A 23,231-nucleotide genomic window follows, 5' to 3' on the forward strand; every position below is an offset into this window, starting at 1 on the left:
TTCAGTTGTCTAAACATACATGTCCAGTGTGATCTGGAGTACTCTTGCCTAGAAAAGCTGCGGTGGCTTGGTCCAGAGCATGAGTTTTCTGACAATGCAGTATGGGAGCTGACAATCCCGTGTGGGTGTCCCAGACCACCTAGGATGTATCAAATGGCATCAGGTGCCTATATCTTACACTCCTGTGCTAAGATTTCTACACTGGGGTATCTCTCCAGAGGTGTTCACTTGATGCTGAGAAGCAGAGTTTCCCTGTGGATAACAGAGCTGCTCTGCTCTCGAGCTGCACATCTGCATTTTCCTCCCGGGGCTCTGTTGGAACAGCAGGCAATCTTGGCAAGGAACACAGAGGGAAAAAAGAAGGAATAGTGACATTGTATAATGTCAGTCAATAGTTACACAGAAACACTGCACCTGGAATGATTTCTGGTTCCTTTTCCATGGATAAGGTTACTCCCTTCAGTTATTCTGTCTGGCATATCACCTTTCAGGCTGCTTAGAGTAAACTAATGACACGACCATGCTGCAAATAGGTTAGCAGTCATCAGGGGATCCCATAATTTCATTTGCCACCTATACCAAGAACATACCTATTCTTCAACTAAACATGTCTGGGACATAATACCGTCTCTAATTAGGTCTTTTATTAATTACAGAGAAGGTGTTAGGGGCTTGAGAGTAATATTGTGTTAGGGTTTTGATTAAAACCTTGTCTTCAGTAATTGCCACGGCAGCAAAGGAATTTTGTTGTAAAGATTACATGAATGTGCATGACAAAATATCTTAATGCAAAGACTATTGCTATGAATTAATTTGAGTGGTAATCATTTTAATCAGATCTGGAAATAAAAACAAAACTATTAATCAAGAAGCTTGCTGATAGCTGTGCTAGATCTTGGAGGAAAGAAGCAGCCATTTATACCCATGGGGAATGCAGAGCAGGAACTTAGCAGGTGACAAGAGTTCTTCTCATAAGGGAAAAATTTTGTTCTTTGATAAAATGCACAGAGAAGCATTCCCTGTGAATTATTCTATTTCCAAAATGTAGTTTTAATATCTCACCCATTTTATGTATAAACTTAATTTCAGTGTCAGTAATCTTAGCCTTGGTATAATCTTTATGAGCGACCACTCATTCCCCACACAGGTGCCTACGATGGAAGTCACAGACCAATGATACCATATTTTTTTCTTCCCTTTTCTATCTGGACCATTGCAGTCTGGTGCATAGGTCCAATCTAGTTGATAAGTAGAAGTTGTTCCAATTCTATTTTTACCTCAGGGAGCTCAGGAGGGCTACACACTCCTGAAAACTGCCTGCAGCATAGAGGTTAAAATCCTCTCTGCTAGGTAATTTTGGCAGTGCTTTTTCATCCTTCCTGGTTTTGAAATTTTTTAAAGCTCTTTGTTGGCCCATGCTTTGTCTCCTTTCTTCATTCCTCTTGGGCTCATTTCAGGACATGACACCACCTGTCTAAGCTTCCTTACAAACTGCTTTGCAGAGTGTGCAAATTTCTCCTGACTTCCTCTTCATTTATCAGGTTTTTTTTGCTTCCACTTAACAATAGCTACATTGGCGACAGATCTCCTCTTTTTTATCTTGTCCCCTCCGCAGCTCATTTTCTGAAATTAACTGGACAGAATACCTAAATAAATTCTTTTTCCTTTCTTTGTCTTTGCCATTAAAAAAAAACAAAACAAAAAACTCTTCACCTCTGAATTTGTCAGTGAAATAAGCAGCTGAACCTCATTTATGTCTCTATAAAATTCCTAACCAGAAAAAACTCTCCTCAGTTAGTATATCACCACCACCTTTCATTCTCTACCTAATATTTGCTTCTGCGCTGTGTGCTTCGTGTTTAACTGGACACTGTTTTACCCTTTAATGTTCATTGAGTTCATTCAACCAACACCTTTAAAGCAACATCTTTACCTGCTTGTATTTGGACCATTATTTTCCAGAACAGTTGCAGATATGTTCATACTTCTTTCTTCTACAGAACTATTTTCTACTTTTAGACACTCTGTTTCAGATTTGTGATTTTATGGATGTTTATACTTGAATATTGCTTTCCATCTCTATCACATTAGATCATTCAGACCAATGTTTGGCAGGAAGAAGGGCAAAAAAGCAAACCAAACAATTGTAATACAAGAAAAAAAAAAATCAGAGAACTATTGGAAACAAAATAATTACCAAATTTGATAATTTAGGATGGCATATTTGCCATTTGGAAACTCGTAGTTTAAATACTATCAGGTTTTAATACTGCTGGTATTACCTCATCAAAGTCTGCAATGATTTCATTCAGTAAGCGCAGACATTCTACTCCTTGGTTATTCATTTCAGTCTGGGAATAAAAGTCAGCAAATCCAGGAATAGAAGCAAACATCACACCAACAGCATCATAGGACTGAGAGTATAATTCCTAAAAAAACAGTGAGGAAAAATGAAGTGGTAACATAGGGGAAAAAATGTAATTGGCAGCAATTGAAATAGTTTTCTTTATTTTTCCACGCATAATACCTTAACATTTGATGTTGGCATTAGTGTATTAAGGCTTAGCCAGGTCCAACAAGAGGAGGCTGATAGCTCTTAATGTTTTTATTGAAGATTATATGCAGGGTTTTACCTTTCTTTGAATGCCTGCTTATTCGCTTCTCAGGTCAAGGAGCTACACCAGCAAAAGTGAAATAGAAATTTTGCTTTTGATTTATATGGGGAATGTCTTGGAGACATGAAAGATTCATTGCCAAGTACAAATACCACATATCACATTTTCTGGTGAATAATTTGTACTTCACACTGCTGCAGCTCTTTATAAGTTTGTTTATTCACAAGTTTTCAGAAAACCCTTACTCTCCAGTAAACTCTGGTTCTCCTAAGGTGGCTGTGGAGCTCTTTGGTTGCCTGGCTCTGGGAGATGTTCCTGCTCTTAGGATTTGAAAGGAGGGAGAAACAGAAGTGGGAGTGATAATAGAGTCACTGTGGAGGACAGAAAGAAGCTTATGAGGGATCAGTCAGACAAGGCTACTAGGATAAAGTATGCCCTGGAATAAGCTCCCACTTACATTATTCATATAATTCACTCTGGTGTTGAGTTACAGGTTTATTTATGGAGGGGCTGGTGCCATTACACATGTGAAAGTGTGGACAGTTCTTGTCTCATCGAAATCTAATTTTTAGGAAAAAAAAATAATTTAAACTTTAAGAATTCCAAGGAGTGCCATCACAACTCCTGGTATGCTTTTCTTTTGGCTAATATACCACCATCATATGTATTCTCCTTTGATTTCTTTTTCCAGACTTCAACTTCTGTAGTTTGGTGGACACTTCCATATCTGTTTATGAGCCTTTCTTGTGTCATTATGACCAGAAGTACTTTTTTCTCAAAGTGTTTTTTCTCTTGTTAGTGGTTTTAAGAAATTTAATGTTTCGGTTTCACGATGAAAAGATTTATTGCTGGTTGTGAGACACTCGACACGAACAATTCAGGCCCTTCTTTCTTCATCCTGCTTCTTCCTAGAAAAGCATCCTGAACCTCTGCTCTGCCCTTTGCTATGCTGATAATGCTTCTGCTTATCCAGGCTTTTTTACAATGTGTCTTAGAGTAAAAGTGGGGAAATTCTAGTTCCCAAAGTCACTTCAAAGCTCTCATTGAGAAAACATGATTGATTCCCTTCCTGCCCTCACCCTTTCTTTCACTGAAAAGCATCTTCAGGGTCATGGAAGCCATACTCTAAGAACACACTTATTCCCTTTTGTGGGTATAGAAAAATTATGCACACATTAATTCGTGGACACTTCTGAAAGATTTGACAATGTCTGCTAGAAGCATGAATAAACTCAGCCATACTCTTGACTTGGATCATGAAGATAGAAAACAACTGCCTGAGCCTTCAGTTGCTCCAGTTTTCTATTTTTGGTAAGAAGCATAAGAACAGAAGTAATACATCCATAAGAAAACGCTACAGTACACATTTGGGAATTGATTTTTTTGAGAGCAGAGAAATTAACTTAATGGCCAGACATGAACTGCAGGATTGATTGCACTGAAATCTGGTAGATCTTACTGTCTGCCAGCTCATGCATAAATCATCCCCAAGTATAGTTACTCTGGAAATTGCCTTACAAAAAGCAGGGGTGGTGGAATTTAATTCAGTGGCAAATTATTGAAGCATCAGCAGTGATCCATGGGGCATCTGCTTGCTTCTGAAGATTATTATGCATGTGACCGTACGTGAATGAAAGTGTAAGATGGGAAACTTATTCCCTGAAAATCCATAGCACAGACATGCCAGAGCACACTCTTGGTTGGTATCAAGGTCTGCTGCACTTGCAATGAAACATTTTAACCTGGTTGCTTTCAATCTCACATTTTCTCATGTGCATAGCAGGGCTTCTATGGCACTTTCATACCCACAGAGTGTAAAATTTCTCAAGAGTGATTTCTAAAGTGCCTCTTCTTATGGCTTCTCATTGTGTCATCCTTCCCTAGGTGATACTTGAAATCAGAACACAATGATTCCTCGTTGTGCAGTCTAATTCGTCTGGCTACATCCATTTACAAAATGAACAACAGAAAATTGTAGCCTTAATTCCTTTTTGCTGTACAATCAATAGATATATCAGTGCTGGCAAGGTGAATCTTGCAACATTTCTTCTCATAATAGAAGATAATTCCAACATTATATGAAAAAATTCTAAGTTCATCATACAGTACCTTAATATATATATATAATATTATAATATGCATTTACTTTGTTTCAAATAAGGAGCAAGTGACTTACTGCTGCTTTCAGAAACAAATTCTGGACTTTTCTTTATCCATCTTGGCACTTCATTTTAGGAATATTCAGAGCATTATCATGCTTTTCTTTGTTACTGCAAACACTTTTTAGGAACACAGCCACAACCTATGTCTCTGAAATGGGTGTTTTGTTATTTGCCACAAACAGGCAATTCAGGGCCAATGTGAAATGACAGAAATTTTCTCTTGTGTCTGAAGATATGAGAGCCTCAGGTCTGTTGCAGTTTGTTCCTTCCATAGTCACTGTCAGGGCTCTAATAATACTTCTGCAACACTGGGCTATCATAAACTTGCAGAGACATTCTGTTAAATTCACATATCTTTTTTTATGAATTTCATAGATTTTCATAGACTTGAATACTGGATTTTCATAGACTCATATACAGGAACTGACTTCTGAATCTCATTTAATACAGTTTGCTTTCAAAGCCGGACCAATTAGAGCAAGTCTTTCACAGACCTTTTGGTTTGCAGGCTGAGCCCTGCTCTGCCTTCACAGAATCACAAAACCACAGAATTGTGGAATTGCTGGGGTTGGAAGGGACTTATGGAGGTCATCCAGGCCACACTCCCTGCCCAGGCAGGGTCACCTAGAGCAGGTTACACAGGAATGCATCCAGATGGGTTTGGATGTCTCCAGAGAGGGAGACTCCATGACCTCTGTGAGCAGCCTCTTCCAGGGCTCTGCCGTCCCCTGTGTAAAGCAGTTCTTCCTCATGTTGAGGCATGAGCAACGTTTTGTGTTTTAATTTATGGCCACTGGTCCTTGTCCTGTCCCTGGGCACCACTGAAAAGAGCCTGGCAGCATCCTCTGGGTACCTGCCTTGGAGACATTTAAATGCATTAATGAGATACCTTCTCAGACTTCTCTTCCCAAGCCTCTCATTATAATTGAGATGTTCCAGACCCTAATAATGTTTTCTTTATTAACACTCATTTGGTACTTGAAGACGACAATGAGATGCTCTTTCAGTCTTTTCTTCTTAAAGATGTATGATCTCAGGTATCTCAGCCTCTCCTCATGTGTTACCCAATCCCGTAACCATCTTGGTGAATTATTGCTGGAATTTCTCTCTGTGTGCCCCACGTGTTTCTTACTGGTGAGTCTGACCATGGAATCACTCCAGATGTGGTCCTAGAACCTTTACTACAAAACATGATTATTTTTCAGTGTTGATGAGACACCAAATATTGGCAATGTTTGTGCAATGAATCTTATCAAGACATACGTTTCAACAATTTCCTATCAGATCTACTTTTCTTTTACTAATTAGAGAAAAATATCAGAAAACTGACACATACTTCATTATCCCGATCCTTCTCCAGGAAGTGACGGGCAACATGACTGGGTAAAATGTTCCGTAGCATATTTTCATTGTGCTCCCTCAGTTCCTTCATTTCATTGATTTCTTCTTTTGCTTGAACACGCCACAGAAAATCCAGCCTTGCTGTGTATTCAAGCTATAGTTTCAGAAAGAAAAAAGGCAAAAATAAAACCTGACAAGATAAGAGTTGGGATTGTACTGCCATCCTGGCAGGTTTCTCCTGCCATGTAACCACCTTAAGTGCTGCTGACAATATCTGAAACAATTTGATTTTCTTTTCAGAAAAAGAGATTATTTCTTTGCCTTATGTACAGTGAGACTCTCAGAGTAAATGAGCAAAATAATATTTGTCATATTACTGCTATGGTCTGTGGATATTATCTGTCACCAAATTATTTTCCCTTTAAGCATATCTTTATTATTTAGATAATGCAGTCAGACAGGAGATAAGATATTGGTAGGTATTGATATGAAAAAATATGTTCCCCTTTTCACAAGTGTTTTCATATTAAATGAGAAAATTAGCACAAGACTAACTCTAAACTCTTGGCAAGGATGTCCTGCTCAAGAATGAACATCTTTCAGCAGAACTCTGTATAACAGCCCAAAGTACTCCCAAAGAGAACGTCCAAATCTGTGGCATAAAAATGATGTACTGTTAGGACATCTGGTTATTTGCAACTTTAATCTTATAAAAAATAATGGAAACCATGCTATTTGTCATCCCCTCCAATACTCTGTGCCTGTATTTTGGGATCGGAGTCTACAATTGCAGTTGATACATGCAAAGTCTCCCTGCCTGATACCTGCAGCTAAAAACTGGAGTGATTTCCAGTGTGCATGTGCAGAACAAAATCTGTGCACAGCAGAGCACATGTATACATATATATGCATTGTTGATATATATGTATATATAAGATCATAGTCATCTGAATGAATGGCAATTGTCTGCTAGCTGAAGCAAGGAACATGTTGTGTGTCACTTGCCTGAGAGGCACGAGTGTGTCAGCACATGGGCAAGCTCAATACTGCCAGAGATTTTGTGTGCATTGCACTGAAGCAGAGTTTTAGGCAGATTTCAAGGCAGCTGATATTGTAGCTTGCACAAGAGGTGACTTATTAAGGTACAGCATTACTGAAAATCATGGAAATATATATATATATAGTCAGTAAACTGAAAGAGAAAATATCTCTGTGAGGTCTGAGATGCTCCAACCAGAGATGATAACACCCAGCAAAGAAATGTATTATGCCAGCAAATAGATGAATTTTACAATTTTGAGAGACATCAAAAGGTGTTGGGATAGAGGAATTTTTTGAAACAGAATTCATATACCAAACTAAAATAAAGGAGCAGCCTGGAGTGGGTGGGAATGACTAAGAGGGGGTTCAGGCATTGTTTAGTGACTCATCTTGGTCACAGTTTTAGTCAGCAGCAGTCATGAATGGCAAACTCCTCAGGAGAAAAAAAGCACAGCACTTTGCAAGGGAACTTCAATGCTGGCTGTACTCTAGGGAGCCTTCCTTCCTAAAAGCTAAAAGTGACCCTGGCTTGATTTAAACTTCCAAAGCCTGTATGAAATTTGGCAGTGATTTACCTGCCCTCTGGGTGCTGTAGCCAGCTATAAAAACAAGCTTTTTTCTACTGCTATGATGATCTTCTATCTTGTGACTGAATTAAAAAAAGGCCTGTCAGGAAAGAGTATTTTAAACAATATTTTCAACATTTTTCAGCTTCCTTTGCCCTTCTTTTATGCTAGCAGACAGAGCCCATACCAGATAACTGACTTTTATCTCTACCAACTAACTGAAAAGAAAAAATTAACTATAAATTTGCAAGGAGTTCTAAAGGTATTTCAAAGATTGACGTCAAATAGGAGCTGCTGCTGGATTTTGAGTTCTTTGATGCCTCAAGGTATTTAATGCTACTACAATAAGAGCTTGGCAAAAAGCTGTGGTAGTTTTTCAGAGCCGATTTTTTATGCTGCTCTGCAGGGAAATGTCACATCTCTAAGCCTAGCTCAGAATAGCAGCAGCTAATCTTTATATTTTATATAACGTCATACTGGTTATTTATGATCACATTTTAACATGAAATACCTTTATTTCATCATCAGTGGACTACCAAAATGACACTGCCAGCTCAGAAAGAAAGGAGTGATATATATGAGATTTGAAAATAGAAAATATTAAGAAGATGCTTTGCTAAATTCTTATATTTGCTAAAACTGAAAGAATTGTAGGGTTGAGTTTAAGGTTTGCTGTTTGATTGTCTAAAGAAATATTCCTGGATTTAAATCCCAAAGTGTCCCTGTTTTCCTGCACTGATATGTAGCTTTAAGAAACACCACTAATTACAATAGTTAGTGAAGAAAAGAGAGGTGTATTACACAGAAAGCCTAGCATTATGTCCTCTACATGCTGCACAACCCAACCACTCTGCAGATGATTGCCACATGCAGTTACAGTAAATCTAATAAGATGGTACCGCACACCTTTTTCACAAATTTAATTATAAATTTTGGGTGCTAAATATGGCATTAACTTTAAATCACAATGGATAAAAAACAATAGTTAATTATTCAAAAATTGAAGGTTCATAAATATTAGCTTACAAAAATAATCCTGTTCAGGAAACCCACCTAGAATAAGACAAGTTTTAAGCTATTCTACTTCAGAATACTTTTGCAACTTGTGAGATGGGAAGATGTGCTGGAGGACAACTTTATTAGACTGAATGTATTCCTTAATTCACACTTTTGAAGAGGTTCTTTTATTCTTTTTTAATGTGGTTTGAATGGAACTTTTATATATATTAATTTGGCAGCTCTACAGAGATATTTAGGTTAACTCTATAATAAGAAATTAAATAATTCAATGAAATGTTCCTGGACTCTGCTGTTGGATGCTGTTAAATTGATAGACTGGCCTTATGGATCATTTGGGAGAATATGCAGGACTTAGCACATCTTAGGGACCATTTCCAAGGGCAGTTTTAGTGCAGCAATCCTGTTTTATAGAACAAGAAAGGTTAATAAAATGGAAAATAACTTGTTCTCTGCTTACAGGCCCCTGGACTGGAAAACACTCTTCAACACCCCACAGACATTTACACTCAGGATCAGAATCCTGAAAAGCATTGCCTGGTTTCTGCCTAATTCTTACTCCACCTAATCATCCCTAGTGTTGTTTTTCTTAGTACCTTGGCTGATTCTCAAGCCTGAGATTTTTATCTTGACAAATAATAATAATTGGGAATACTATAAGGCTTATCACAAATTTGAGTTGTTCATTTCAAATTTGTTCTGTATTTTTCCTAAGTGGACTTTATGTCTTGAAAAAGACACATCATAGCTCATTGCTTTCCATCAAATTTAAATCTGCGTGCTGTGCAAAACACATTTCATCCCTTGCTTCCCCTACTCACTCACTCCTCATTCCCTCAAAAAGAAGAGAAACAGTAGGAAAATTAATAGACTATTTAGGTGTTGGCTTCTTTTTGTTTTCCTGTGGAAAGAATGGAGGTTCTGACTTCTGGGGTGGCTTAGAAAGTTATTGTAGTAAAGTGTATAATATTGTCTAATTCATCACAGCATCATTCCTTTCTTACTGCCTCAGTCCAGGGGGAAATGCTGGAATTTATCAGCCCAATGATTGGCCATTTATGCCAAATGGTCTTGAGGGGAAAATCTTTAGGCAAGTCAACAATGTCTAAATGTCTAACTGTGCCTGGTACTTTCTTTAATACAGCCTGCCCCTTGCTTTTTGTGATCAGAAACTGCCTCAACTCAGCATGTTTGACATCCAGAGCCTGAGAGCCAGAAACACTGTGGACAAAACACTCTGCTTTAGCTGGTTTTTATTCAACACATTTGTTATTTTAAATCTAAATTTGCCATAGTTCTCTCTCCCTGTGCAAGGTGTAGGTATTCCTGAAATACCCAGTTTCTCAATTCCCTCTTGAGGATATCAGTCCCAAAGCTCTGAGGCCCTAAATCCTGTGTAAGATCTAGGTCCATGTGAAAGGATTCTTGTTAGTGGTCCATGACACAGATGAGTAAGTACTGCTGCTTAACCCATATTTTCCTCATTTCCTTGAGTCTGTTGTTTTTTCTTTATAAACATAATAACCTATTTCACCGTGGTTTCATCATTTACTGGTTTTTATTCCCTTTCTGTATTTTGGTTTTATGCCTACTCAAGTGCACTGAAGCTGTCAGGTGCCTCCAGAACTGCATATGTGTCTAAAATAATGGTGACCTGTTTGTTCCTTCAAATAGAAAATGCAATATAATTTGAGTATTGCTGAATAGAATATTGCACATGTTCTTTAAGAATGTTAGGCAGTGTCAGATGTGGGCTTTCTTTAATCAGATTTTGCATATGGTTTATTAAATTGCTAAAGGTCATATGCTCAAGAGGGTAAAAAGGCAGATGGTGTTTTAAAAGTAATTGTTGTCACATCTTGTAATTGCAAGGGACAAAGGGAAAGGTTGAAGAAAATGTTTGCATTACCTGTTGACCATGATAAAATACAGCTAAAAGGAACATTGCCATCAGTAGCAAAGATGCCTCCTTTGTACCCAGGAAGTCTGTGCTGGAAAAAAAACAAACAAACAGCAAAGTAAAATACAGTTATTGATTTATTAGTGTTGTAGTTGTTCATAAGTTTCATTTCATAAGTGGAAATTTTTGTTGTTCTTTAAAAAAATCCATTCCATTTGAAAATTTAATTTAGCAGTAATTAGTTCAAGAGAACAGGAGTGTAATTGGAGAGCTCCCTGTTTGGAGACACATCTTAAGTAAGTAAATTGTAGCCTACAGGAGGTACACAGGAGGTGATGAGCTTACACTTTCAAATGTGATATGCAAGCTGTGTGTCAGTCAGTCTCTTCCTGGGAGCTTGGAAAACAGCCCCTGTGGAGTGCAGGAGGTGGCATCTTGGGGGGGAAAGGTTGAGGTGGAGCTGACAAAGGGAAACTTCCAGGCTGTGAAATAAAAGCCCAGTGAATAATGCTAAAGGATGAACTCCAAGGCAGGAGCTGAAATTAAACATCCCCCATATTGTGACAAGGGTTTGGAGATGACAGGAATATAGTGTGGGTTAAAAGAGGACAAAAAAAAAAAAAAGGCAAACTAGCAAGGACTGGTTTTAATGAGCTACAAAGAGGAGACCAGAGAAGCCTGTGACAAGGGGAGGGTAAAGGAAACCCTTGCAGACCACAGGGAAGCAGAGAAGATGAGCCAAGCAGGTACTGGCTGTATGAAAGCACTGAGGTGCTGTGCACAGAGCACAAAAAATTCAAAATAAAGGGGTTAAAAGCAGTAACAGGGGGTTTTAAATATTGAGAGAAATTACAGTTATGTGGAAAGATGAATAAAAACTGAAGAAAGTATCTCTGTATGCCAGGGTGCTTTTTAAAAAGCAGGCTTCCCAGGGAACAGACAAAAGAGGTTGGGGAACTGGCAGAGCCAAAGTTATAGTAAAGCAAGTGAGAGAAAAAAAAAAATATTTGGAGGTGAATTGAACAGGGATATTTTTCAATTATTTTGTTGAAGGGAGATGAGAAAAAGAATGTGGTGATAAAACCTTGAAATTTTGAAAAAAATAATAAATGAGTAAATGAACCCCAGAAATTGGAAGAGATTTTGGGACAATCTTAAGTCTGCCTTGAGATCTAAGAACAAAAAAAAAAGTCCAGATACTGGATCTGTTTTCCACAGTAATTTTTAAAGAAGTATTGGATGATATTTGTCAGAGAAGGACTCTTATGACAGAAAAATTAGAGAAAGAAAGAGTAGAAGTTGAGACTAAACTAAAAGGAAACTTTCTAGTGAGAGAGATAACTGAGCTGACTTTGTGGTCCTAATGAATTTACTGGAAATGTGCTGCTATGGGATGAGTCATCAATATAGAGCAAGTCATCTGCAAATATGCTGGAATTCAAATGTGTCCTATTTTGCAGTTGCCCAAAATACAACCTCTGAATGAACACATTCCAAAAGGACCCCTTGTACACTGGCTAAAGGCAAGAGCCTTACAGGTCTTGGCTATAAACTCACCAGTTATTGCATATTGTGGTGTTGGAGCTACACCCACCATAGCTGGATGACTTCTGTAAGGAGTTGCAAACTCTTTTATTCTAATGATTTATATAGCTAAAAAACCAAATTGTTTTCAGGGCACACAAGCTTGAATTTCATTCTCCCTAATATATATCAGTTTAAGTTCATATCCTTGTTGTGAGAGTGGAGCATCTCAACTGATTTCCCTATGTCTTGGGCAGTTGGCTACTCCAGGGAATATTCCTGCTTCTTTCTCACTCTTCTCTGATAGCACTCACTAGAGAGTTTCATTGGAACAGGGAATAAAAGCTACTCTGAATTCTTCAAGATTTTCACACAAAAGAGATTCTTTGCCATGCCTATTTAGTGTTAATTATCATAATTTTTATTTCTAGTAACTTAGCCAAAGTACTGCTTACTGCCATTTGTTAGATTTTCTGGGGCCTGCTCTGATATATATGATATATGATATATAATATATGATATATGTACAATGTTAACTAGCATTAGAAAAAGGAATTGCACTCCAAATCTTTGGTACCTTGCTACTGGAGGAAGCAAGTAAGGAAAATTATACATGCAGAACCTCGCTATGTGTAAGGACACGGCTGTTGTGAGAAATAATTGTACTGCAAATCCATGCTTTTCTCTCACTCTGAGCATCTTCATCTGCACTTACAAGCACAAGCAACTGCAATGCTACACGGGTCAAGTATCAAAGATTGAAGTGTTTTCCTGAATTATTTTAATTACTGCTGCTCTGGCTTCAGTTATTGCAACACTAATTGCACCTCTGACTCTTCAAATCATTGTGGTTCTTCTGTTCTTCTCTTCAGTTTCTCTCGCTGGGAAAGAAACCTGGGAGGAGAGTGTGTCCTTCAAGCTCTCTCCTACAAAACAGGATCATCCCTGTGTTCCTTATATCTTTCACAACTGCACTTTTGTTTGTTCAGATTTTATTCTAAAAAATCAATTGTTCGCTCCTGTTTTCTTAAACTGAGGGGATTTTTTCTGTTTTTCTGGAGCTTTCAAGAATAGAAATGACCAAGGTATGTGCATTGCAATGCATATTTTTTTGTCAGCATTGATAGACTGCAAGAGATATGAAAGACAAATCCTGCTCAATATTTAAATGCCCTCATGAAATGAACATTTTAATAAAAAGACTAGAAAGAAGCAGATTATAAATAATTTTGAATTAGTCATTGCCTGTTGTAACCATCACTCCATATTTAACTATGGTGCTATCCAATACACTCATACTCTGGCAAGACTTGGCCACCACCTTAAGAAAAAGCAATTCCTGAAGGGGGCTGTGAACACTTACTCTCCATTGTGGTTAAAGTTGTCATATTGCAGAAAAAGGGAAGCATAAATGGTCTCAGTCAGCAGAGAGTAGATGGCAATCATGATGAGAAGAACTGCCAGCTTCAGGACAGAGTTGAGACGAAGAAAGACTGCACAAGTCACCATTGCCAGCACACCAGTGAAGACAAAATACTGAACAGAAAACAGCACTGGTTAATTTTGGTGAGCAGAGACAAGCATCTATGTAAATAATCAAGTAACCAGAAGTATGGAAAGATTTTGGATTTCAGTGCTCAGGTGAGCCTTCTTAGGGCCCAGGGCACTTTGGAAATAAGTGTTTTGATAAAATAGAATGTGAAATTACAAATTTTCTGTTTTTCATGGTACCTCCATGTCAGTAGAGATTGTTTTCTAGGCCTTTATGGCATTTTCATTGCATTATAAAGGAAATGGCATCCTCTATAATTAAAAGAGGAAAGGGAGAGATGCTGCATGCAGTAGCTTGCTACTGAATAGGCAACTGGGAGAAAATAATTTATATTCCTTTAGAGTCTAAATTTCCACAAGACCCACAAAATACTCAGGATGGGAGAATCATATTTCTACTTTAATTTTTCCCATGCTACTGAAGATAGCACAAAGCCACAGGATTTTTTTTAGGTTTTTTGTTTTTTTTTTTTTTTTTTTTAATTTTAGTATTGTAGATCTAGCTTGGTTACATTTCTCTCTTAAAATGTGATGCCTGGAAATTTTATTCAACCCTTATTTTCTAATCTTTTCATTGTCTCATTTTTCTCAATGATTAGTCATCTGCCAAATGCAATCCATGCAGCTGATACTGGATAGAGAGAGGCAATCATGGTCATGAGCTATTCAGACTTAAAATAGCAACATCAACACCCACGATCCAAATGTAGTTTAAATTAACTCAAATCACACAGCTTTAGGAGCAATCGTATCCATTTTTCTGGGTACAGTTTTTCTTTAGAACAGTTTCTCTGTAGGAAAGTCTGCATCCCTGCTGTTTAGAGAATACTGCTGGCAGTATCATGACACTGCCATATGACTTTCTAAGCAACATACTTCTCTTATCTACACATGACCAACATATTGGTTTTGTTGCCTGCTTGCTCAACTTAGAGGGAATTTCATTTTTTTGTTTCCTCCAAAAGTAATCTTAAAATAACCATGGCAATCTAACTACTGTCTTTGTCATGTAAGAAGTTTTGCTCTCCATTACATTCACTCGAATTAGGTGCTTTATTGCACTAGGTTTATTGAATTATTGCTGGGTGTGTTCCCAGCATAAAGGTGCTGTATAAAGTTCAAAGGTTAAATCCTATTTGTAATGCTCCATTAGATCATAAGGTTAATTCCTTCTATAACCAGTCTCTGCTTTTTCTATCAACATATGGTTAGAGGGAAATGTTCCCTTCACATTCTTGAGCCCCTGATTCCACCACGAGGTAGTGGTTGCCATATAACCTTTGTGGATCCACACCTCAGATTCAAAAGTACCCCCAGAAATACCTCAGGACAGGAACAGATGTCTGTAAAAGAAGCAGAGGAATTGAAGGTCTGGTTCTTCAGGGCTATTGGTTTGTCAAAATCACACCATAGCTGTGAAGAAATAAAACAAAATCAGGGCTATATTGTGCACTGGTGACTAATTGCTTGTCTGGCTGGCTGGGTTCAGGGGTGGGACTGGCTGACCTGCTGCTCTCCATGCCAGCTCCCCAGCTGGCACCAAGGATGAATAAATGGACAGTAGGAAGACATACTGTGGAGATGAAATGGAAAAAGGGGAGCTATTTGTGCTGCAGACATTCAGCATCTGAATAGCTTCCCTAGCCTCTCTTTCCAGAGTGGAAAAATGAGCTCCTCTGGGATTTCCAGAAGACTCTTAAAAATTACCTCTCAAAGTACTCAGACTTTGCTATAAACTAGAGAGAAAGTTATTTAATCAGAAGCATAAAATCAGATTGAATGTGTGCCCTTTCTGCAAACTGTTTTCATCTGCTATGGATAGTGTTATCTTTTTGGATATGGGGCATCCATCCTTCATTTTCATGATATCACACAGACCTGGTTGTACCAAAACATGATGTGGTCCCAGAACAGCAACTGTGATGCTTAGAATGGAAGGGAATAAAAATTCACTCATGAAACAATGGTTCTGATAATGTAATATTGCTTTTTGCTGTTATGACCTACATTAATTTTAATGGTATTTCCAACCAAGAATATTAGATACAAAGAAACCAGCAGTGTTGAGTTGGAATACATTACGGTCTTTGAAGGAAGGCAAACATCATTAATTGTTTCATGTTTTGACACTTAAAGCACATGGAGTTTCCTGTAATATATATTTATTTACTCTGGATGATTATAGTAAGTCATGTCATCCACCTGGTGTGCACAAGCTAGTTAGAGGTCTTTTTTTCCAACTGTTAGAGAATTCGTTTAATGAGGCCCAATTTCTTATCATTAATTTCAAATTAATTTTGAATTTGTGACTCTTTTGTTTGTTCTTTTAGACACTCAGCCATCTCTGCAGTGCAGGAATATTACACAGCTGGCTGAGCACTCTTCCATGACACCAGACAATTAATTGTACCTTCTGAAAATTTATCAAGTATACAGCACCTCTCTGCAGAGCAGAATGTCACAAGAAGTACAGGTGTTTTTTAAAAACACTTTCAGGATCAGAAACTTAATTTTATAACAATAGAATGGACTTAAGACTCAAGACTCATTTGTTCCCCTGGTGAAGCCAAAGCTTTATGGCTCTTCTTAGAAAGCATCTGAGTCTTAGAGCCCTCCAGCTGGCTGCATTTGAACTCAGTGAACACATAAAGCTGCAAGGCTTTATGAGATGCATTATCTCTTCTTAAATGCATGCAGAGCCCTCCTGAACAAAATAATATTATGGAAGAATTTTGACATATAAAATATGAGATTATATTGATGTTGTCATTTACTGTAGAGGTCAGGAATCAGTGACTCAAGTCATTGTCCCGCTAAATATGTGACAATACATATGACTGTTTACTGCTTTACAGAAAACCACTGGTGTGACAGTAAAAAATAATTTTCTTTTGACTGTCTTTGGATTAGCCAACCCAGAAAATTGCAGAGGACACAATCTTAAAAAGTAATGCACAAGAAGTCAGGGGGAGGAACAAATTTGGCATGGATAACATAATAGAGATCTTGTTTAAAGATTAAGACTAATTCTACCAAAATCTTTCCTGAAAGGTATTTTTTAGACATGATTTAAAAACCTCTAAATTCTAAACCACTGCTTAGTGATTTATATTGTAATGCACCACTGTCTTTTCCTTCAGAAAGTTTTCAGCCCAGTTAAACTTCCTGACATTTACTTTATTTATATTTTTTCTGTAATGGTAGAAATGAGTGGCTGCATTTTTCTTTCTCTGACTTACTCTCCTATCAGTGATACTTTTAATGTATCAGTGAGATATTTACCACATTCTTGGCTCAGACTTCAGCCCCTGTCAGGTTGTCTGACATTATAATCTGCCTAATTTATGCAAAGCTCTCTCATGTTGCTGAATACATCAGGATAATCAGGGCTTTATTGGATTTTTTTTAAACTGTTATTTTAGAAATTGTTTTATTTTTCTTAGTAATCTAAATAATAGTAGAACTGTAAGATGAGCTGAGAATGTATGAGAGGAGGAATTTAATATCCATAAGCATTTTTGGGATTGACAGTCTCTAAGAAAGTATTTCAACATGTCAGAAAATTACAAATGGTCCTCAAAGGGTGGATACGTTGAACAGAAAGTTGACAAAAGATTTTAAAAATAGATGATAGTCATGAAGGAGAAATCATTATATTTCTGAAATATTATTATATTTCAGAAATACATAGATTAAGCAATGGATTGAATTTCCTGAACTGTGATGCTTTGCCTTTTCTATGTTATCTAAATCACAGCTGGCCTATAGACATAGTTAGCAAGTCCTGTGGCAAGCTTAATCATTCATAAATCATCTTTTCCTGTATAATATTCCTTGGTTCACTATAAGCTTACAATATTGATGATGGCTCCAAGAAAATTAATCAGAATGGATGCAAATATAATGACATTCCTTGCCAAGTAGGTCTCATTAATCCAGCAGCAAGTTTTCCGAAGCATTAAGGGTAAACATTTGTAATCCTCTGCCGTAGTTATCAGCACAAGAGCGGAGTGCAGCATAATCAGGATAGAAAACTGAATGACCATTGGGATCACTCTGGGGAAAAAAAAGAGAGAATCCAGTGTTAAACCTCAATATAATCAGTCAGTAAATCAAGGGAAATGTTGGACAACATGTCCATGTAGAACTAGTCAAAGGAGTCAGGAGGGCTCATCGCCTGTGTGGTTTTTGGATACAATTCATCTCACTGCACAATAGTCTCAGATTTATGCAGATGGAGAGCACCTTGAGATTCAGACTGACTTGTTCTCCAGTGGATATACTTTGATCCTGGGTTATGGACACTGACAGAGGGTCATGCAATATTAATTCCTTGAGCTTCCCACAGTACAGCAGTACCCTGCAACAGCCTTCTTGCTTTGCAAAGCCAAGTGCCTGCATTCCGATTTGGAATTGATAGTTTCTAACAGTATCACAGATATATATGGACAATCCATATATGCTGGTATAGCCTACCAGTTCTGCTAACCTAGCCTGATCCAGCTCTGGACAAAATCAAATTCAGGCCTTCAGAAAGATTAGGATCAAGTCTCAAGAAGTCCAGCCTGAGGACACTAAACATTAATTCTTATTTCAGACTGCCAAATTCTACATGTAAGACCCATGTTATTGAATTAAGGTAATATAAGGGAGCATCTACACACCTAAGTCTGGGATATAAACCCAAGATTGCAGAATAACCTGCTTATGTGCCTGAGAAAGTGAGACATTGTATTTGTTCACAATAAATTTATAGGCAACAATTTTTTTTCCACTGTAGCTCTTCAACTGAAGATTGATGTGCTTGTCTCTTGCCTAAGCCTGCTTGACTTAATAACAAAAGTGAAGGTGGCATAATAGGACCTCTCAGATGAACAATCCAGTATCTGTGCTAAGATATTGATGGGACTATGCTGATAGGATCAAGTACAATAAAATGCATAGACAAGGTTAAAGGAACCCAAACAAAAAAACATGGTAATTTTCTGTCCCACTCCCAGAAGTAGGACACCTGATTTGGATCAGCCCTTCATTCAAGAAGAGATTCAGGACAAATTGATTTTATTTTTAGGGATTCTCCTACTGTTAAGATCAAGTGAAGTTTAAAAATAACTTTTTTCTTTCCTCTTCCTTGTGTACAATCCTAAATCAACTGATTTGAGCCAAAAGGAAAACTTACATAAAACAGAAGAGGCAAGTGTTTAAATTAATAACAATTTGAAAATTTGCTTTTCTCCTTCACAAGAACAACCCAGTGAAAAATGGGCAGAAATAAGAGTATTTCAGCAGTCTACTCTAGTAAGACCTACTGTCCATGTGAGCATATAAATAGTTCATTACAGGAAATTAATGAAACTCCCGGGCCTCTCTGATGGAGAATATGAATCACTGCAAGGTTGGCAATGCAATACAATAGTTTCATAAAGGACAATTATGGCAAAAAATATGTCATTAATTTATCTCACTTAAAGTAATTTCCCCAAGTCTATATTTCAAAGATTGAAAACTATTGCAAAGATTTTTAAATTCATGTATGTCTGCCCTGTCAGGGAAAAATGCATGAATGGATCAAATATTTATCCTTAGGGAGATAACCTGAGATAAACATATTTATCCTTAGGGAGATAAACTGAGATTCTGAAACTTCCATACACATTAGATTTTATATAAATTCCCTTCTTTAACTTACAGACTAAGGTAAACTCTGTGGGAAACTCCCTGAAGAACCGTAATGTGTGTTCTATGACAATCTAAATAACATTTTCATCAAATTTTCAGAAACCAAAAGATTCAGCTACAAAAATATTCACACATCTACTTAAGCAAATGCCAAATTTCATCCTTGTTAAACAGAAATCGGAAGCATTCACTGAAAAACTCTTATATGTGTTTTTAGGAAATGGGTTAATTAGCATGAGGACTGAATTGTACTTTGTTAGTAGTTTCATGGAAATTATTCCCGTGGTTTTCCTAGGATTTTACTTCTCTGATATTTAGCAGAGGCATAACAAATGAATATGCAGTTATTTCAAGGATTCTCTGAATCCAAATCCTCTCTAACTTTGTGGTAGTTTGTTCAATTGCTCGCGCCTTGAACTTCTTTTAGAACTGGAACTTAGGAAATTTGAACTTCCAGATTATTTTCTCATGCAATATGTTTAAGCATATTGAAACCTTCTCAGTCAAAACCCCTATCCTGTTATTTTAGGGTTGCTCATCTGTTGACAGGCATGCTTTTTAAAAAACTGAAACACATTTTTTGAAGCAGAGTATCAGAACTTGAAAAAACAAGACCAAAATTTGTCTCCTTAAGCCTGCCTTGACAGTGATCTTCAGCTCCTGACAGAACACAGGAACTGCCATAAAACACCCATGTGTACCCAAAACTCCTCTCACAAAAGGGGTAGTGGTAAATATCCTTTCCCTAAATATCTTCCCAGATTCCAGCAATCAACTTTTCAGGCAATTCTTGAAGACAAGGACATATTTTTAAAAAAGTCTCTGCTCATCTTTGTGATAATGTCTCTTGATTTCTTTCATCATTTTTCTTGATTTCTTGTAGGAATTTATCTAATCTTCATTTCGACCTATTTGTATGTGCTGCCTCTTTAACATTCCATGACAAAAAGGTCCTCAGGGAAAAACACAAGACTACTGGCAAGATGAGAAACTTGGAGGTGAGACGGCTGCAGGCAATGTGTTTGTGTGACTCCTTCCCCCTCATTCCAATGGCAATAGACAACCTCACAAGAATTAACAGAGGCGAATCTGTGCAGACAGAAAAAAGTATTTTCTTTTTTTGTCCTTTTTTTTTTTTCCTGCTGGTATGGCAGTGATTGATATAGCAGCAGGAATCTTTTTGGAAAACAGGTTCTGTTAATAAGAGCCATAAATCTTCTTGTACATACTGAAGAAAAAATAACAAACAAACAAACACACAAACAAACAAAAACATCTACCAGAAGTGAAGAATTTTAAATGTGTGTTGGGAGAAGAGCTTTTAAAAAGCAAGCAAACTTACTAGGGGCAATATAGAACATAAGGAACAACAGAAGGTCATGTATTACTCTGGGTATTTTCTCATCTGAGAATTAAAAAACATATGAGACACCACTGCTTCATGATGTAGTTGCCTGCCTGCACCTAAGCACCACTTTAGTGTTTTCAGACATCATGCTGGTAACTCACGTCTTCCAGAGATGATCCAAGAAATCCTACTGTACTACCGAAACACAACAAATGTCTTATTTCTTGTACAAATAATGTATTTTCAAAGTTACTCTACTGCCAGCTATAAATTAGGATTAATCTGAGTGCTGGAAACTACTGAAAAATATAGTAATCTGGGCATTTATCTTCTAACCCTTTGTCAAAGACCAAATGGGACCAGAGGGTTGTTGTAGTGTCAGTCCTGTTCCAGAAAACTGATCTCAGTCCTTGCACATACTCTTGTGACCTCATTATTACATTGTAGACAGAAATGCCAAATGATAGGTTTGAGTCTGTGAAATGAGGTCTCATCTATGTCACATTTCCATTACTTTGATAGGAATATATTGCTTGGTCAGCCCCAAAGAGCAGAAGTGAAAACAGATCTACCAGATCACCTCTGTGCTTATTAATGGCCTGAGACTGCTTTTCCCAGCTGGGCAAATCCCACTGTCAGCAGCAAAGCAAGCTGTACAATTCTCTTACAAAGCATTTATGAAACAATACCAAGAGAGTCACTGATACCCAAGGTGATTATCAGTCACTCAGCAAAGAGGCACAGATATTGCTCTGGATCATGTTTCACCAGGACACACTGCAGCAATTTTTTGTAACACAAAATTTCCACTTAACTTGATGGTAGTTCTACTTGAAAACATAGCAACATAACATCAGTACATGCTGCTGTCTCACTTGAGAACATGTGGCTGCAGATAATGTGGTAAAAAAAATAATTAGTATTACAAAAAAAGTGAACAAATATTTCCAAACACATCTGGGGAACAAGCAGATTTTATTGGTTCATTGCACATCAATCCTAAAAATGTTATTCCACTGCATCCCTAAGAGTGCCTTCAGATATATAGAGATATATTTCTGTATTTACCTGGAAGAAGGGAGCAAGCTTTGGATAGCGGTGATAAATACAAGAACAATAAATGCACACACCAAGTTTGATTTGAATACTTCATCCCGCATTTGAGAATACTAGAATAAAAAAAAAACACACACAGGAAAGTAAATCAACTATTAACACATGCAGTAGTTTGATTAAGGGTGATGTACATAGGAGACATGGAGAAAATTAGCACAATGCACCAATATATCAATAAACCTGAATTTTTGTTTTGAAATAAAACCCACCAAATAAATTGTTGATAATCTCGTAAAATATTTTAGCCAAGAGAGCCAAAAATCTGTAATTTGCAATAAAAAATTTTTCTGCTTAGTTCAAAATTATGTGCTTTAAAAATCCTGAGGTAAATACCAGGAGTTTGTGCTGCTGAGTAGAGTGTTAAATATTTAATTGCTTAATAAAATGCTTAATAACCAGAAAACCCACAAATTTCCTCACATGAAGACAAGCACTGGAGTCATCTGTGACTCTGCATGCATGATGGCACAGAGGTGTCTCCATGATGGCCAAATTGAGGCCACAATGCTATTTTATCTAATTTTCTTTTTTAAGAAAATTTTTAAGAAAATTACGTAGTTAGAACATTCTGTCACTATTTGGGATGCTGGGATGCTGGGATGCTGGAACTCTGTATCCTCACTTACTCAAAGGCTGTGCCCACATTGGCAATATGGGCATTCTCCAAACATAAAAGACTATTTGAGGTGTCTTGTAATAAAGATTTATTGAAAAATATTTTTCTCCAGCATAACAAACAACTGAGAATGTTAATCAGGTTCCTTTTTTATGGGAATTACCAAGAAATGGACTAACAGACACATTGATAGACCACAGTGGATCAGTTAAAGTGGAAATATTAACCAAGTCCTCAGCTGTTATTTATCATTGCTAATTCAATTAAACTGCAGCTGTTTACAGCAGATGAAGATTAGTCCATAGGAATATTTTTTGTAATTCTCTATACCCTTTATGGATACTCCCAAGGTTTCTTTGTTTTATAAGAAATCCTGCAAAGGGTTGCCCCAGTCATTTTTCTTCATCTGAACAATAACTTCATTTTGTTTAAACCTCTGCAGTTTAAAAGGGGCTGAAAAAAAGATTGTAAGAGTCAAAGCAATATCAGATACCAGAATCTTTCTCCAGAAATTTGGAAATAAGGAAAACTGCTGTTATAAATGCCTAGAAAGCATTATTACATTAAATAAAATATATATATATATAAAATTAAGAAATGTGTCAAGAACATACACTGAGAGAGTCCAGCTATGAACTAGATTTCATAACTAATTTGCTCTTGAAGGGAGATCCTAGCTTGACTTAGAGGATTTTCCCTACATGGAAAAATAGGCATCACCATTGGTCAGGACATCATCTCAGCTATAAACATCC

General features: G+C 37.2%; 1 protein-coding gene across 1 annotated transcript in view; it reads right to left on the reverse strand.

The window, feature by feature from the left end:
• Nucleotides 1–23,231, reverse strand: part of ADCY8 (adenylate cyclase 8) — a 121,479-nt gene that overhangs the window by 7,665 nt on the left and 90,583 nt on the right. Inside the window, 7 exon segments of the mRNA XM_058831926.1 lie at nucleotides 2,283–2,429; nucleotides 6,114–6,272; nucleotides 10,652–10,733; nucleotides 13,524–13,702; nucleotides 15,041–15,130; nucleotides 17,572–17,773; nucleotides 21,813–21,913. Of these exon segments, the coding sequence (XP_058687909.1) occupies nucleotides 2,283–2,429; nucleotides 6,114–6,272; nucleotides 10,652–10,733; nucleotides 13,524–13,702; nucleotides 15,041–15,130; nucleotides 17,572–17,773; nucleotides 21,813–21,913 (960 nt within the window).

This window comes from Poecile atricapillus, chromosome 2, assembly GCF_030490865.1.
Source record: "Poecile atricapillus isolate bPoeAtr1 chromosome 2, bPoeAtr1.hap1, whole genome shotgun sequence".
In the NCBI taxonomy this organism is placed as follows: Eukaryota; Metazoa; Chordata; class Aves; order Passeriformes; family Paridae; genus Poecile; species Poecile atricapillus.